Below are 17,915 nucleotides of genomic sequence, written 5' to 3'. Positions count from 1 at the left end.
AGTGATTAAAACAGCAACTGGGTGAAGGAATTTGTCCTACCACAGCTACTACCACAGCGTGTAATGGGGGATAAACTGTGTGCCAGTAATGTTAATGTATTCGCTGTGAACAGGTGGCTATTGGATAGCTTGTTGCTGGAACAAGGTTGGCACACACAGCAGTCTGATGCCAGGCAAGGAGAGGGAGATATTGTGGTGTTGAGTGACAGACAGAGGGTTGCATTAAACAGCTACATAATTTACGTTGCTATGGACGTCGGATTCCAGCCGTAGACACAAAACGGTCTATTTTCTTTAGCAGAAGCAATACAATCGTTCAAATCAATATTTTGTGTCAAATTATTGATTTATTTGGTAAATAGCCATGTATATATAAATGTAAGTGGAATAATGTTGTTATAGTGAATACAACCCTTGTATTCGCTATATAACGACTGCCTGCTCTACATTATCCCTTACATAATATAGTATATTGTAATAACAAGATTATGTTATAACTTGATTAGTTTGTATGTTGTAATAACGTGAAAATATATTGTTATAATATGAGAAACATCTTATTATAATAAACTTTTCACATAATAATGTGATACCGATACGTTTTTCTTTTTCTGCCGTGGCAGCACTATGCTTCTGTATCAAACAGCCTTACATCAAACACGCAACAATTGATGTATACCGTCATGAAATGGCCTCCAACCATGGCAACTCTGTACACAGCTATAACAATATGAACCGAAGTGATGGTATGGTACTCACTGGAGCTGCAGTCAGGGCCTCCTTGTTGCAGTACTTCTTTCTCTCGTACTTGTCCCGGATAAAGACCTCCACTGCTCTAAAGATTAGGATTAAGGACTGAAATACTCCACAAAAATATCCAAATATTCATGCACACACAACAGAAACATAGCATACATCATTGTGCTATAATCATCAACATATTGTTATTCTCGGGAATACTCAGGAACACAAACCTGCCAGCCCCCAACCTTTGCCTTCTTGATTTTATGGGTGTTGTTATGGGCACATAGTGCAGGAATTAGAAAAAAAATTAAACAAGATTACAAACATAGGTGGAGGTGATGTGCAGTGTTCTCCCTAGCTTTAGGTGCACATATTTTGCGGTGGGTTTAGGCACCCATCTCAAGAAAATGTTACGTTTTTTGATAAATAAATAAAAATGCCCCATCAATTTTGTGTCTCTCAGTAGGATTTTGTCTCTTTGTAGTTGTGTTGTGTCTCTTTTTGGTCATTTTAGTTTTCTTCATGGTTGTTTTGTGTCTCTGTGGTCATTTGGGGTCACTTTATAGTCGGTTTGTGTCTCTTTGTCGTAGTTTTGTGTGTCTTTTTCAGATCATTTTGGACCGTTATTTTCACCATATCTGTGTCTGAAATGTTGGAAATGTTAGAGCAGATAATAAATAATAACACTCAAAAAGCTTAAAGACAAAACCTGTTAAAGAAGTCCTTATAAAGGCGGGGAAAACCGTGAATGTGTTCAAAGTAAAACAACAGCATCATTCGTTTGTTTAAGAAAAGTGTCGAGAACATAATGTAATATTCCGACCCAAACCACAATCGTTCCCTTTCTGACCCCTAAGTAGTTTTTGGACCAACCAAACAACCATGGAGGCAAAAGATCTGGAAATCGTCATATGAATCCTAATTCTAACAGTGATTTGTAACACTTTCAGAATGCTGTTCCTGCTGATATGGACATCAGGTCAGAAAATGCTAACATGAAGCAACGATAAACAATGTAGTTTTGGAAGACTTGTTAAAAGAAACTTTACGCTCCCTTCACAACTGCTGCCAAATTCAACTTTCAGGATTCATAGGCGGAAATTGCAGAGGGATCGGTAGTGTCAGGACCTACCCCATCTGAGGGTTGTACCCCCCCCCAAATAATCATTAAAGCCACGACATGTATTGTAAATAATATAATATACAATGAAAATAATTGTGTAAGTAGTAATACAAACGGGGCAAAAATTGCGTTTTAAAAATTTAAAAACATCTTGAGATCCCCCTTCCTTGCCTCACAGTGGTTTGGTCCACTGTCTGTACGTTCAGTGGGACTGAGCAGCGCTGGTAAGAAGTGGTGTACGATACTGCAAAATAAATACAGGGCCAGTATCGCCGATACTTTTTAATAATTAAGGTGGATGCATCATCAAATTGCTAAATCTGAATGAATTTTCATGACCTTTAAGTGGTTTTGTGATTTTTTTCCTTTGGATTATTAATAAATTAAATCCCCGGACAGAATTTTCATATGCTTGTTTAAATGTTTTGTGTTAACACTGTATCTTACAGCCTTTTGACAAATTATACAGCTTGCTGTTGTTTCATTTTGGCCTGAAAATATAGCCACAGTGCGCTCCTCTTCCTCTCTGCCACTCTTCTGCTCCGTCTCTGTCCTGCTTGTGTGTGTGTGTGTGTGTGTGTGTGTGTGTGTGTGTGTGTGTGTGTGTGTGTGTGTTGCTGGCCGCCGCCTGGTTGCTTGCTTGCTTGTTTCCCTGGCGCCGCTGAGTAACGGGGCGGTACAACATCAAATCACAAGAGGGGAGAGGAGGAGCAAAGTGTGCTTGCTCTGCGCTGTGACAGGAGCAGCACTTGAAAGCAGCAGCACTTACCAAGACACAGACAAGTCGCCTCTTTGATGAAACCGCAGCAGTGCATACTGAAGAGAAACTAAAACTAAAGTATCGATCTCATTGATCAATATCAATACCAACGTTGGTATCGATATTATCGATATTTGGATCGATCCACCCACCACTACTGTTAAGAGCAGTGTTGACAATTTAGCGACTTTGTCGCTAGATTTAGCGACTTTTCAGACCCCCTTATTGACTATTTTTCACAAAAGCGACTAGCGACAAATCTGGCGACTTTCTGTAGAAAACACAGAGACTTTCTGTAGATAAGACACCAGTATTATCCAGGGAGCACGTAAGGTATTTCTCTCTTGTGGCCGCCACAACAGTCACCTCTCTCTTCTGTTCTGTGACTGAGGAGCAGCCCCTCTCCTCTCTGCTCTCTCCTCATGTGCAGCAGCACTGCAGGCAGGTAGAAGGGGAGAGGGGACAGGGTGCGGGGCAGAGGTGTATAGTCCAGGTGCCAGAAAGTAAAAATCCTGCCATGTTTTTGGATCTGCCTCTACATCTAGAACAGGTGTTTTCACTAACAAGCTCATCTACCTGGTAGAGGAGCTGGTTTAGTGATGGTTGGGACAGCTGCTGGACAGGATTTCTACTTTCTGGCACCTGGACTATACACCTCTGGTGCGGGGACAGTGTAGGTACGAGAGACAGCGGGACGCGACGGGAGAAAGACGCTGCTGAGCTGGCCTGGCCCTGGGCAAGCCAGCCTTCTTTGAGAATTCTTTATCGATTTTTCTCCCTCCCTTTGTAGAATTTCTTTTTTTACTTCAAATATACTATAGGCTACCTAAGTAATCATTATAATGTAATATAAATTCCTGTAGTGAATTTGTGATTATTTGGCTAAAGACCTCTATTTATTTCCATCTACCTTGCTGCCACAACCACTAAGCTTTACGCAAATTATTGCATAATGATGTCACACATATGCAAATGAGCGTATGACGTAATTTAACTACTTTTAGCAAATGTTGGAGCTGGTGCAAGCTACTTTCATTGGAAAAGAGTTGGCAACACTGGTTAAGAGAGACGGCGCAGGGTGGGAGAGAACAAAGTTTGAATCACTTCAGTAACGTTAGTTGTGGAACTCCAGTAAGTAGACAAGGCTATTTCTTTTCTTGAATACAGATGATTCGTTAGCTTGTTTAATAGCTTGTTGGATAGTTAGTTAGATAGCTTGTTTAATGGCTTGTTGGATAGTTAGTTAGCTAGCCTGTTTGGTAGCTTGTTGGAGAGTTAGTTAGCTAGCTTGCTAATTCCAATCAACATGCTTTCACTGGTTACAGATAATGAGTCGGCTTTCTAGCTAGCTTGCTAGGAGGCTCAGTTCTGCATCATCCGCATTAGATAAAAAAAATTCCTTCATCCGATGTTGGAGTTCCACAACTACACATATCCTCTACAACACCAACTCCAAAAAAATTGCTCTTGAAAAATAAAATTTTAAGTTTATTGTCCCCCCCCCCCCAACTGTTAGATGAAATGTACGCCCATGTCTATGGTTCATGTGATTTGTTAGTAGGTCCTTCATTAGTGTACCATCCGTCTTTATCTAACACTCCTTTGTGGTCATGTGTACACGACCACCCTATCATTTGGCAATAATTTATCCCTTCGCTGTATTACTCTGTTTTCAGTCAACAGTAATAAATGAGCGCTGTGTTTGAGATGCCGCTCCAGCAGCCTGCCTCTTCCAGCTTATCTCCTAGCTCGACTCGTGCGGGTGGTCATCATTTTTTCAATGTTTTGAAGTCTATTACTCGACCCGACAGAAGCGTCGCTGCTGAAATAACGAGATAAGAGATTCGGGATTAGTGCCGATGTAATGGCGGCATGTCTTAGCGAGGGTGTGAGTTGGAGCTGGAGTGTGTGTGCACACACACTTGCATCTTTGATATGGTGTTTTGACAGTGGCAAGAATCTTAATGCAAAACACCATGGCCACATCATTTCTGTGGTTAATGAAAGCAATGCTTTAGATTTTTTTCTGATCCATCAATTTGACTAAACAATATTAGAAATGTAATTTCACACGGAGATATGATCCACGTCTAGATGTAATATCTTTTATCAGGGTTCCAACTGATGATGACATTTTGAGAGAAGGATTGTACACGAGGAAATTCATGGATTATAAAATCAGGGGAAGATCATTGTATTTTACTAAATGGATTTTTCACATTTAGCCATTTTTGCCTTTATTTGTTGTTGACCGTGTATAGATGGTTGGAATCGAACTGGGGATGTTCCATTTATATAATACTGAAGGCCTTTAATAATGCATTAATACTGAATGCGAACATTTCCACAATGGCACACACTAGTCAAAGTTCCACAGTTAATCGTCATAATATTCGTTTCAATAAACTCACACAGATTTATGGATGTCAGCAACTAAAAGGGCCATGGTGTGAATGTGAAGATACAGGAAGTTTAGAAGGCTTTGCATTTATAAAAGTTAACCGTAGACATTCTTTGAGAAAACATTTGGATTTTTTAGAGAATGTATAGCACAAGGATGTTGGTGGTGATATAAAAAGGTAAATTTGATGCAAAACTACAAATCAAAACCTACATAGTCATAGGACAGCTCTAGTGTCACATAATAATTTCAATAAAGTGGCTGTAAAGACCAGTTCAGACCAAAGATTTGCAACGAGACAAAACCGTTTTAGAACATCACAGGGAAAAGTTGCAGCGGTCTGAACCAGCCGTCTCAGCTCGACTCAAACCAGCTGATGGTTTCACTGTGACTCAGCTGTTCAAGTCGCAGAGGCTGGTTTTAGAACGTAAGGAACGTCACCTGTTTCAACAGCCAATTGAGAAGTCAGCTAGGGAAGTCAGCTATAAACTATAGAAATAAAATTATCCATAATCTATTTTATTTTTATGTTGCAAACAGCTGGTCAAAATGGCAGAGTTTTAGAAGGAGCCTCAACGACCGCCCGAAAGCTTGGTAACGTTATATGGTGGTGCGAGATAGAGAGAGACCGAAGAGAGGGAGCGCCCAGCAGCGTTAGATCAAAGCAGTCAATCTGAGAAAAACGTGTTTTGCCGATTTAGACGAAACAAATTATATATCCAGCTACAAAAACCCTACAAGTCAGAAGATAGAACAGAAGTACAAAGAGCCGTTGTTATGGAGATGATACACTGTCTCTTCTCGTCGCATTGGTGTGAACTGGCAGGTAGTGTTGACGAACTGACCGAAGTTAATAAGTTAATTAACCCGAGTCTTGTCACTGAACCGGGAGAATCGAGTGCCATACGTCAATGAACCGACTCACTCCTGTTTTTTTACCTCATTCATGCCGTTGTGTGTAGCTGGTCTTCTTCTGTAACTGTGTGTGTAGTAATCTAGCTCATTTGCGCCTCCACTGGGCTGTCACAAGGAGATTGCGCACCAGGCTACTGAACGAGACCGAATGTAACCGTGCAACCGCTCGAGTCTAATGTAATCAAGCGGGGTCTTGGTTCTCGGCAAGTTTGAGTTATTAACCATTTATAACCAGTTATAACCAATAACCTTGTTTCTAGTGCATCTTAGATGATTGTGTTCATGGCAATTCACACATTATCGATGGGGAAGTACATCACATACAAATACACGTCATGTTATCTTGGTAGTTATGTTAAGTTAAATGTTGAGAAGAGAAGTGAATGTTGCAGGCTGCATGGTAGGTAGGTTGTCGCGATCAAGGAGACCGCGCACCAGGCTCCTGAACGAGACCTTTATGTCTCATGCATCTTAGAATTGTGTTCATGGAAATTCATAGGCTACATTACCAAGGGGAAAGTATTATATCACATACAAATACATGTAATTTTATCTTTTGCATGAGTGTAGTGTTGGTCGGTATGAGTGTATAAAATAGTATGTCGAGACCGAATGTAACTGTGCAATCGCTCGAGTCAAACGTAATCAAGCGGTGTTTTGGTTCCTGGCGGGGGAAGTAAACGCGAGATCACCATTTGTCATTTGTTTACTATGCGACAGAAAGTCACGTGGTTATGACACAATCGTTAGCCTATTTTTACAAAAAAGGCTGCTACGGAGCGTGAGATGCAAGGTAATGGAGCCTTTTATACATTGTTGTGTTTCTTTAGAAATAAACAGTGGACAAATAGAGTCTTTAAACGCTTCAGATGTAAAAAGTTATTTGCTGTCAAAGTGACGCCAAAATGAATGGCAGTCAATGGAATGCTAACGGCAGGTGATGGCTTGTTAGCATCAAAATGTCTCCATAGGAGGTACGCTTTGCGGATGCTCGCTTAACCCCTTGCGCAGACCGGCTCGTCTCGCCAAGAACTGGGATAAAAACGTCGTCATAAATACACACATACAAAATAAATGTTTTTAGTAAAACAGCATGTTTGGACTAGAGAATTTAAAAATATTTAGTAGCAGTAGTTTGGCTACGTTTTGAACAAATATAAATGTGAGTTTGATTATGTTAATGTGTCTTGTGGCTGTGGAGGGTCTGACTGAGTAAGCGGGAATACAGATATGGAGTGAAACAGACTAGTGTCATGTATTTTGATTATTGTATTGAATTCTAGAGTGATACGGACCGTTTTAGGATGTGTTGGGGACACTGGAGTGAAACGGACTGTTTCAAATAGTCTTGTTTTAGTCTGGATTGACGATAATCGCTGGATGTCCCTCGCTTTGTTTCAGGAAACAACAACAAACTTCCAGCTAGCAAGCTACACGCTGAAAATGGAAAGTTTTGAAGAAAATATGGATGGTGCAACAAGGCAGGCCTGTTTGCTTCTTTCAGGTGAATGATTGTAAAGATTCACAAAGAATATGTTTACGGCATTTAATATCTAACTGGGACGTTTTGGGACCGATTGGTGGGATTGCTGTGGACGAAGTACACACAGCGATACACTGGTAAGAGCAAGTAAAGTTAAACCATGTATCCAGCTAATTTAAATTGCTCACGTTACTGTATTGTGTTAACGGTTAACTTCATTTAATATTGTAAGTGGCGTTTTCTTTTGCAAATGTTCCACCAAAACAAGTACCTTCCAACTATTACAACTATTTTGCAGAGCCACCATTGCGGTGTCCAGAGCTTAGTGTAAATCCACTGTAATTGGTTAAAGCAATACAAACTACACAGAGTGTTTTTTCCTCCTATACCAGAATGCCCCTGTGGTGTAGCCAGACCTTACTCCACAACGCTGTGGAGATAGGTCTGGCAATGCGAGACTAGTCTGGTACTGTCTATTCTGTAATGTTATGGTCATCTAATGTAGGAGTGGAACAAATTAACAAATATGGCGGGGGAATCCAAGTCCATTTTGTCATTTACATAGATAGCACAGTAAATAGCAGGGCCAAAATGATTTGTGAGTATGTACACAGAAGCACACACAGAAAGTGCTCACACACATTCAGGCGGTAGCTCCTCTAATCCTGGGTCCGTTATCTGCTGTTTTCAGCCAGCGGCGCTGCTGTCACAAAGACTAATGGACTTGAAAAGAGTGAAGAATGATGACCACCCGCACAAATGGGCCTGCCAGATACAAGATAGGGTATTAGAGCAGCATTTCAAAGAGATTATTTATTTTCAGTCTGCTCGTGGAAATATGCACATATGCTGCTGTGTTAACCACACGGCTGTCTTGTCTTGTATTGTGGAAAAGGGCAAACTGGATACCGCTGTTTCACTGTTGGTACACAGAAACTGCTAGAGGTGTCCTGATTAAATGTGTGCAATGATGCTGATGTAGCGGGGCCTGTCACTTCTTATTTGCTGCTGGGAATGAGTGAGGATATGCCGACGAAGCTGAAGTTTGATGAAGACGATGAGTTCAATTTGAGACTGTAATTTCTCTGCCTTGACACAGAAAAAGGCCCATTGCGGGGGTGATTTCATGTATTAGGGTTAAACGGATCAGTACGTATGATAAGTACACTACTGGTCAAAAGTTTGGGGTCACTTAGAAATTTCCATTCCACTCCATTACAGACAGAATACCATCGGAGATCAGTTGCATTGTTTTTTTTAATCAGGGCAGCAGTTTTCAGATTACATTATGTGCTTACATAATTGCAAAAGGGTTGTCGACTGTTGTAATGCAATATCTACATTGTCCATTATCAGCAACCATTCATCCAATGTTCCAAAGGCACATTCTGTTTACTAATCTTTTTAAAAGGCCAACTGAGAAAACATTGGAGAACAATTATGTTTTGTATGTATGTAAACACATAATGTAATCTGAAAACTGCTGCCCTGGTTAAAAAAACAATGCAACTGATCTGGTATTCTGTCTATAATGCAGTGGAATGGAAATTTCTAAGTGACCCCAAACTTTTGACCGGTAGTGTATATCAATAGTTTTTATATCATTGGTATCGACTTGATTAGTGCAGGGATTAAGATAGCACCCCTTTTGTGATCGCACCCTATTGGTTTTTAATGTACAACAAGATGCAAACAGCAAAGTAAATGGAGTATTGCAAGTGTTCTCTTTTCCTGATGAACAAAACAATATTTCAGTACCATCCCACGACTAACCATTGCTGTTCTTTTCTACTGCAGCAATCATATTGTAGAAATGCTTTATCTTACACTCTATTTAATTACTTCAGGCCTAAAGTGTTTAAAGGGAGATTTTTGTCTTGCAAGACATAACTGTTTTTATTCAAGGGCTACTAATAATGAAATTTTTTTATTTAAGCTTTTTTATTATTTAAATTCAAACAAAAAAATGTTTTTACAATAACAATAAATGAACACAACGGTATAACAGAAAAATAAGTACAGTAACACTTTTTGAGAGGCTACTTTTTCAACCGTTTGCAACTGAAACCATAGGCTTCGTTAGCTACACCTGATGCCCGTTTCAGGTCTTTTCCTGCCGCACCAGGAGGCGTGCTAAAACATTTTCTGTATGGCTGTATGGCTTGCTGTTCTCCCACATTTCCAACAGCCAAGCCCATCTCCATTTATTTTTCACTGTTTTATCTATCTCAGACACGTCTGTGCCTTCCGTTAGCAACAACGCATCCATGACGGCTAGTGGCCTTGCCAAACAGACGCACACAAATCATAACGCTAATATGCGAGGAAACTGGTTCCGGGTTTTGTGCTATGAAATTAATAATATTTTATAGCAAAGTTATACGTTGACTATTTTAATATTATTTTAATAATAATTTCATGTCAACATAGAGTCATAACCTACTGTCGTTAAAAGTGAAACCAAAATAACCTATAAAGCTGTCGATTGACCCTCTTACACAACGGTTCGCAATAATGACAAATAGCCTATTGCATGATTGTATTATTATTATTATTATTTTATGTTAACACGCTCAGTCAAAACCTCCCGTCGCGAATTGTGAAAGACATGGACATGTCTTAACACACGGGATAATAAATTGTATTCGGTATGGTTTATAGTGCATCGCTTTACACATAACGTTAGTTGCATTGATTAAAAACTGTAACAATAAAATGCTACATTGGGTGGCATAGCAGGCTATCTGTTCAAGCCATAGGTGGCATCCAAATGAATGACCTCCACTGACAAGAGTTTGCAATAGTAAGAAATTGTATACATTAATGCACGGAAAGAACCTAGCCTACACTTCTAATCTCCCTCGTACATAGAGCTCACAATCGATCATACCCCAAAATGTTCAACAGATTGGCCTACCTTATCAGCTGTCTCAATTGTGTCACTATAATCCAAAAACTTTTAGACCGTTCATTAGTCCTCCAGACGTGTGTTTTTTTAAGCAAACGGGCTAATGAGACAAGTGTATAGCTAGGCTACAGCATAAACAAAGCGAAACTCATGGCTGACTCATCTTCTTGAGCTGTCACTGATTGAGACACAGGAAGTGAAAAATTCACATTCATTCAACGGACCTAATATTTGTAGTTGCCTTAAAAAAGAAAAAGAAAAAGGGATACAGACCCCCACCATTTTTTTCCTCATCAGATTTGCATCGATCTCAGATATGGCATTTCTAAAATCAAACTAACGGAAATCCGTCGTAGCAATGGAGAACTTTAATCCCTGTTAGTGTCATTCACCACTAACATTATAGAGCTAACTTATTAACCACAGCTCACCAACAACCTAGTTGTTCAGTATTTATTTTATTAGGGAAGCAGTAGTCTACATTCACCTAAAGTATTAGGAATACCATACTAATACTGTGTTTGACCCCCTTTCGCCTTCAGAACTGCCTTAATTCTTTGTGGCATTGATTCAACAAGGTGCTTTAAGCATTCTTTAGAAATGTTGGCGCCACACTATTACACCACCACCAGCCTGCCCAGTGGTAACAAGGCATGACGGATCTATGTTCTCATTCTGTTTATGCCAAATTCTGACTCTACCATCTGACTGTCTCAACAGAAATCAAGACTCATCAGACCAGGCAACATTTTTCCAGTCTTCAAGGGGTGATAGAATGCAAAACCGATTTTACCCTGTCATAGTTGAATAACGACAGTTCGGTGGGTAAATGGGACATACATAGAAGCTCAAAATCCCATTGACACCCCTTTACTATGAAAATCTCATATTTTGAAACTGTCGCTGAAAACGGGCGAATCTCAACAAAGCTAGTTGCTTGCGTAAGCATCTCAAAATCCGGAACCTTTGTCACAGCCATGGGTGTATTAAGAGAACGGTCACGCCCCAACATTTACATAGGCTACACAACTGACCTGAGATCAGGTAGTTTTCTGAATCTAGCTAGGTCACGCAGATCTCTGCTATTCCATTACAAAATTCACTTCTGAAACTTTTTTATGCGAGAAATCAACCATATAAAGCTCAAATATGGGCCGCTTTACGAAAATGGATGGCTAATTGCAAATCTTCTCCGACTGTGTGTCGGAGTTTAGCGCCGGGTGCTGCCTGGGTTGCTACATCGGCGCCCTGACCGCAGTGTCAGCGAAGCGCATTACGCGGCGCCAATCTTTTACCGCAGGTTCCAGTTAATCTTATAATGGGTTATGTGTTGAGTTATTTAAACAAACAATCGGGAAATAAACGCCTCTTGTCCGCGAGTCTCATTGATAGAGCCGCGGTGAGATGGAGTCCATCAATGAGAGCTAGCTAGCCTCCTCCTGACTCTGACATTAACAAAAATACATTCAATTGAAATCCGAAATCGGACAAGTGTTAGCTAAGCTTTGTAAGACCTTGAGGAATCTGTAATAGTCATGCCGTGACGAAATTCAAACTGTAAATATACTTTAGTTATGCGAAAGTGAGCAAGCTGCGGTATTTCCCCATTGTAATGAATGGGACATATAGCAAGCAGCTGCTCGTCCTACAAAGACGCCTTGCGTTCATAAAAATGCCTTAAAATCAAATCGGACACAACGGTTAGCTTTATAAGACATTGGGGAATGATGTTATATAAGTGGCGTGACAAAATTCAAACTGTAAATATAATTTAGTTATGGCGACAGTGTAGCTAGCTAGCTGCGGTATTTCCCCATTGTGCAGTATCCACAAAGGGTGACTTTGCGCTGGGTATGGAGCCCAGCAGGCTGCCGCTTTCTCGTCAGACTGTGTGGAGCTCCTAAAGTCCGACACGTCTTACCAAATTTGCAATTAGCCATCAATTTTTGTAAAAACCCCCATATTTCAGCTTTATATAGTTGATTTCTCGCTTAAAAAAGTCTCAGAAGTGAATTTGGTAATGAAACATTGCAGTGTCTGGAATATGAGATTCTGTCGCTTCTCTAATGTATGTGTATTGGGGATTCGCTCAACCAATCAGCGCGCAGCTCATCTAAATATTCATGACCATACCATATTTGGAAGAAAAGCTCTTGTTACAAATAGGGCCAAAACACAGGGATGCATAAGGGCCAAAAAAATAGGAGACCATAAGGAACAGTGTGAAATACCCTATATAATCATTCTATCACCCCTTTCAACTGTCCAATTTTGGTGAGCTCGTGCAAAATGTAGCCTCATTTTCCTATTTTTAGTGGAGATTAGTGTGTCCCAGTGGGGTCTTCCGCTGGTATAGCCCATCCGCCTCAAGGTTGTGCGTGTTGTGGCTTCACAAAGCTTTGCTGCATACCTCGGTTGTAACGAGTGGTTATTTGAGTCAAAGTTCATCTTCTATCAGCTTGAATCACTCGGCCCATTCTCCTCTGACCTCTAGCATCAACAAGGCATTTTCGCCCACAGGCCTGCCGCATACTGGATGTTTTTCCTTTTTCAGACCATTCTTTATAAACCCTAGAAATGGTTGTGCGCGAAAATCCCAGTAACTGAGCAGATTGTGAAATACTCAGACCGGCCCGTCTGGCACCAACAACCATGCCACGCTCAAAGTTGCTTAGATCACCTTTCTTTCCCATTCTGACATTTAGTTTGGAGTTCAGGAGATTATCTTGACCAGGACCACACCCCTAAATGCATTGAAGCAGCTGCCATGTGATTGGTTGATTAGATAATTCATACCTGCAAACTCAGAAGGGCTGAAAAAGGTTTTGCTAAGGCCACAGGGTCAAAATTAAAGGTCCCATGGCATGAAAATTTCACTTTATGAGGTTTTTAAACATGAATATGAGTTCCCCCAGCCTGCCTATGGTCCCCAATTGGCTTGAAATGGTGATAGGTGTAAACCGAGCCCTGGGTATCCTACTCTGCCTTTGAGAAAACGAAAGCTCAGATGAGCTGTTCTGGAATCTTACCTCCTTTTTTCGCCAGGGGGGAGAAGGGGGAGAGGGGGGGAAAGGAGAAATGGGGGAGGAAAAAAAAAAAAGGGGGGGGAGGAAAAACCCCCCCCCTTTTTTTTCTTTAAAACAAAAAAAAAAAAAAAAGACACAATTTGAAGAAAGTTTTTTTTTGGACTGGCTTTAGTGGCTGTAATTTAAAGAAACATCTTTTTTTTTTATTTTTTGGGGCTGAATTTCGGGAAAGAGACTTCAGATACAGTATTAGGGGACCAGTGAGGTCTATATAAAAGCATCCAAAGAGCACCATATCATCGGACCTTTAAATGATTTATTAAAAATGTAATAACAATAACTTATTTCAGCAGCAAATTCCTGTTAAATGACAAAAACAACCGATCTCTGCAGGGTAAATCCAGACAGCTAGCTAGACTATCTGTCCAATCTGAGGTCTCTGTTGCACGACTAAAACAACCTTTGAACGTACACGTTCCACCAAAACAAGTCCGAGGCTATTTTGCAGCGGAACTGTGGCTCCGTCTGGTGCTTAGCACCGCCCAAGACAATTGTGATTGGTTTAAAGAAATGCCAATAAACCAGAGCACGTTTTTCTCCCATCCCGGAATGCTGTGTGGACTAGCCAGACTCTCCTCCGCAGCTTGGTAGAGGAAGGTCTGGCAATGCGAGACTAGGGATGCAGTGATACAGATAACAATATAAGGTATAGGGTCTGATACTGTGCTCATGTACTCATACTCCTAAAACTACTCGTACCCGATAGCACTCAATTCATCACTGCTTGTGATGCTGATTAGCACTACACTTGGCAGCAGGTAGCATTAACCTACCGTTGGCTAATAGCTTGCTTAAATGCGGTTAAAAATCTTAAAGCTAACAGGTCTAAAGTGTGGCTGTATTTCACTGGAAAGGGTTCAAACACTGTAGGTCCCGGTGTAGGACGTGCAACATTATATAGCTAAAAACAAAGCGCAGCTTACCGGTAGCCTGCAGTTGACTTGACATGACTCCAGACACCATGGCCACTGCCAGAGTCGGAGGTGATGGAGAATGGGCACCGATAGGACTTCATAGTGCATTTAGGTACAACTCGTAAAGGTGATGCATTCAGGTGCAAATAATACGCGTTTTCAAAGTAATTGTTAGAACTGTAATGGTATTAGTAGGTAGTCATATACGTACTCTGTATTGGCAAGTACCCAAATGTAAGTACTTGTACTTGTTCTGATAAAAAGTGGTATCCGTGGCATCCCTTATTTTAATACATGTCATTTAAAGGAAAAATCTGCATTTCATTGTTATTTCATTGAAGATAAGATATATTCTTAAAAGTCAGTGATGAGTCAACTGTAACTGCACCTCAGTGTCAACTGACATTTTAAGACAAACAGTCCTTGCTGTTTAAATTCTACAGTTCTCACCACTATAAAAACTAGTAGGACTTACCATAAATACCATAAGAGAGCAGGGCAGGAAATGTTTTTCTTTTAAGGTCCAATATGTATTAAAGCTGCGAGCAGCGATGGACGGGCCCTTGCGCCTCTGCACGCGTCGGGGTTACCGGCGGACGCCTCTCCTTGCGACCGTGCATTTGCGCAGCACTCAGACACCGCAAATCGTCAACAATGAAAAGGGAACTCCCCGCTGAGTTCAACGATACCTAACACAAGACTCTACATCATACGATTCATTAGCTGTGAAAAGGGGCGTTGCTAAAGCATAGGGGGCGGGCCAAACCATCACCAATGAAGAAGGAAGTCTCTGCTTAGTTCAATGATACCTCACACAAGGGTTTACATCAATCGGGTCATTAGTTATAAAAGGGGGCGTGGCTAAATCTTAGGGGGCGGGCCAAACCATCACCAATGAAGAATGAAGTCTCTGCTGAGTTCAATGATACCTCACACAAGGGTATACCTTAAACGGTTGAAATGTTATGAAAGGGGGCGTGGCTTAAGCATAGGGGGCGGGCCAAACATCACCAATGAAGAATGAACTCTCTGCTGAGTTCAATGACACCTCACACAAGACTCTACCGTAAACGGTTCAAATGTTATCAAAGGGGGCGTGGACTGATTAAGTGGGCGTGGTCATATTATAGGGGGCGGCTCCGTATCACATGTAGACCACATATTCTGAGTTTCATGTAAATCGGATGATGTTTGTCATATAAGGCAGATTTCCTGGTGCCAGTGGGGGGCGCTATGTCCAAAAGTCAATTTTGGCCTGTAGGTGTCCTCAGGCCTGGACCCTTGTCAATCGTGAGAAATTTCGGGCAGATATAACAACGTACACTCAAGTTACAACAACATCTTTGTTCATCGCTAAACACAAAATGGCCGCCACGCCCACACTGTCTGACGACAATAACTTTTCATCTTTAAGGTGTTGAGATGATAAAGAACAAGTTTGAAGTCCATCGGATGAAATCTCTAGGAGGAGTTCGTTAAAGTATAGCACCTTGACTTTTAGGCCTACTTCCTGTTGCCACTAGGGGGCGCTATGACTTTAAGTAAATATCGGCCTTTATTTGTCCTCAGGGTTGGAGTCATGGATGTATTAAGAGAACTGGATACAGTGTTCGGCAGGAATCCCCGTACGTTCCAATGAGAGTGCTCAAAAGCGCATAAATCCAACATGGAGCTCGGCTCTTCCACATTCTTGGCCCATGACTTCACGATGGACATGCGCACTAGCAACAATTTGTTTGTGTTGTCGTAGCAACCGGTAGCAACATGCGCGTTCATGAGCTTCTCTCTCGCGTCTCTACATCGGTAAACATAGCGAACTCATGAACTAAATTGTCTAAAACTGTCACTAACGTTAAACATTGTGTTTTCGTTGTTCCCGATTGTTTATATGCTTAGCTAAATAAACGATGGATGTATTTAGACAACCAAGGAGATGTAATTATTATGTCGTACTACTAGCTAGCTAGCTAGTAGGTTAACCTGCAGTTTTGTGAACAGAGCGTCTGTTGATGTTGTACCGTCTCTCTCATATTTTTACATTACATTACATGTCATTTAGCTGACGCTTTTAACCAAAGCGACTTACAATTAAGTGCTTTCAACTGTGAAGGTTCAAACTCCAGACAACAAGTAGTAAGTGCAAGTACATTAGCTTTAAATAAGCAAAGCTACAAAGAGACATATGAAAGGTTGAAGATTTTTTTTTTTTCGGAAGAGATGTGTTTTTAGCCTTCGGCGGAAGATGTGTAGGCTTTCAGCCATCCTGATGTCGATGGGGAGCTCGTTCCACCATTTGGGAGCCAGGACAGTGAACAGTCTGGATTTCATTGAGTGATTAGTTCTCCCTTGCTGTGAGGGGACAGCAAGCAGTTTGGCTGATGCAGAGCGAAGTGGGCGGGTTGGGGTATATGGTTTGACCATGTCCTGGATGTAAGCTGGGGCTGATCCGTTCGTGGCCCTGTATGTAAGTACTAGTGTCTTGAAGCAGATGCGGGCGGCAATTGGTAGCCAGTGAAGAGAGCGGAGGAGCGGTGTAGTGTGAGAGAACTTGAGGAGGTTGAAGACAAGTCGAGCTGCTGCGTTCTGAATGAGCTGCAGGGGTCGGATGGCACATGTAGTAGTCTAGATGTGAGATGACTAGAGCCTGAACCAGAACCTGAGCCGCCTTCTGCGTTAGAAGGGGACGTATCCTTCTGATGTTATGCAGCATGTATCTACACGATCGGGTGGTTAGAGCAATGTTAGCAGTGAAGGAGAGTTGGTCGTCAAGTGTCACACCCAGTTTTTTGCAGTCTGGGTGGGGACTACCACAGAGTTGTCAATTGTTATAGTCAGGTCTTGGGTAGGAGAGCCCTTCCCTGGAAGGAAAAGGAGGTCAGTCTTGTCAAGGTTGAGTTTCAGATGGTGTGCGGACATCCAAGAAGAGATGTCAATCAGACAGGCCGAGATACGTGCTGCTACTTGAGTTTCAGACTCAGGAAAGGAGAGAATTAGTTGGGTGTCATCCACGTAGCTGTGATAAGAAAGGAGGTAAGAAGGGATAGGATCCAGGGGGCAGGTGGTTGGGCGGGCAGAGGTAATCAAAGTAAGAATTTGATTTGGAGATAGAGGGGTGAAAGAGGAAAGAGTACTGGATGTGATGGATGGTAAGGTGATTTCAGGAGGTGTGGTGGAGAATGAAGAGCGTATGTCATCTATCTTTTTTACAAAGTAGTTGACAAAGTGGGTTGGTAGGAGGGAGGAGGGAGGAGGTGGACTGGGGGAATCTAGCAGGTTAGAGAAGATGGAAAAAAGTTTTTTGGGGTTTGAGAAAGAGGATTCAATTTTGGTTTGATAAAAAGAGCTTTTTGCTGCAGAAATAGAGGCAGCGAAGGAGGAAAGAATAGACCGATAGGTAAGCAGATCATCTGGGTGTTTAGATTTCCACCATTTCCTTTCCGCTGCCCATATAGTTGATCTTTCAGCACGTACTGAGTCAGATAACCACGGCGATGGGGAGGACTGTCGTGAAGTAAGAGGGCAGAGAGAGTCAAGAGAGGAGGATAGAGTATAGAGTAGAGTGTCTGTGGCAGCATTAGGAG

General features: G+C 41.5%; 1 protein-coding gene across 2 annotated transcripts in view; it reads right to left on the bottom strand.

The window, feature by feature from the left end:
- LOC120548109 (stromal membrane-associated protein 1-like) overlaps nt 1–17,915 on the bottom strand; it is a 293,451-nt gene that overhangs the window by 229,898 nt on the left and 45,638 nt on the right. For both annotated transcript variants that reach the window (XM_039784116.1, XM_039784117.1), the window contains exon 4: nt 760–835. In XM_039784116.1, the coding sequence (XP_039640050.1) occupies nt 760–835 (76 nt within the window). The remainder of the gene's footprint in view (nt 1–759; nt 836–17,915) is intronic.

The sequence above is a fragment of the Perca fluviatilis genome, chromosome 19 (assembly GCF_010015445.1).
Source record: "Perca fluviatilis chromosome 19, GENO_Pfluv_1.0, whole genome shotgun sequence".
Lineage (NCBI taxonomy): Eukaryota > Metazoa > Chordata > Actinopteri > Perciformes > Percidae > Perca > Perca fluviatilis.
Note: the sequence above shows the minus strand (reverse complement) of the source record. Positions and strands in the feature narration are given on the sequence as shown.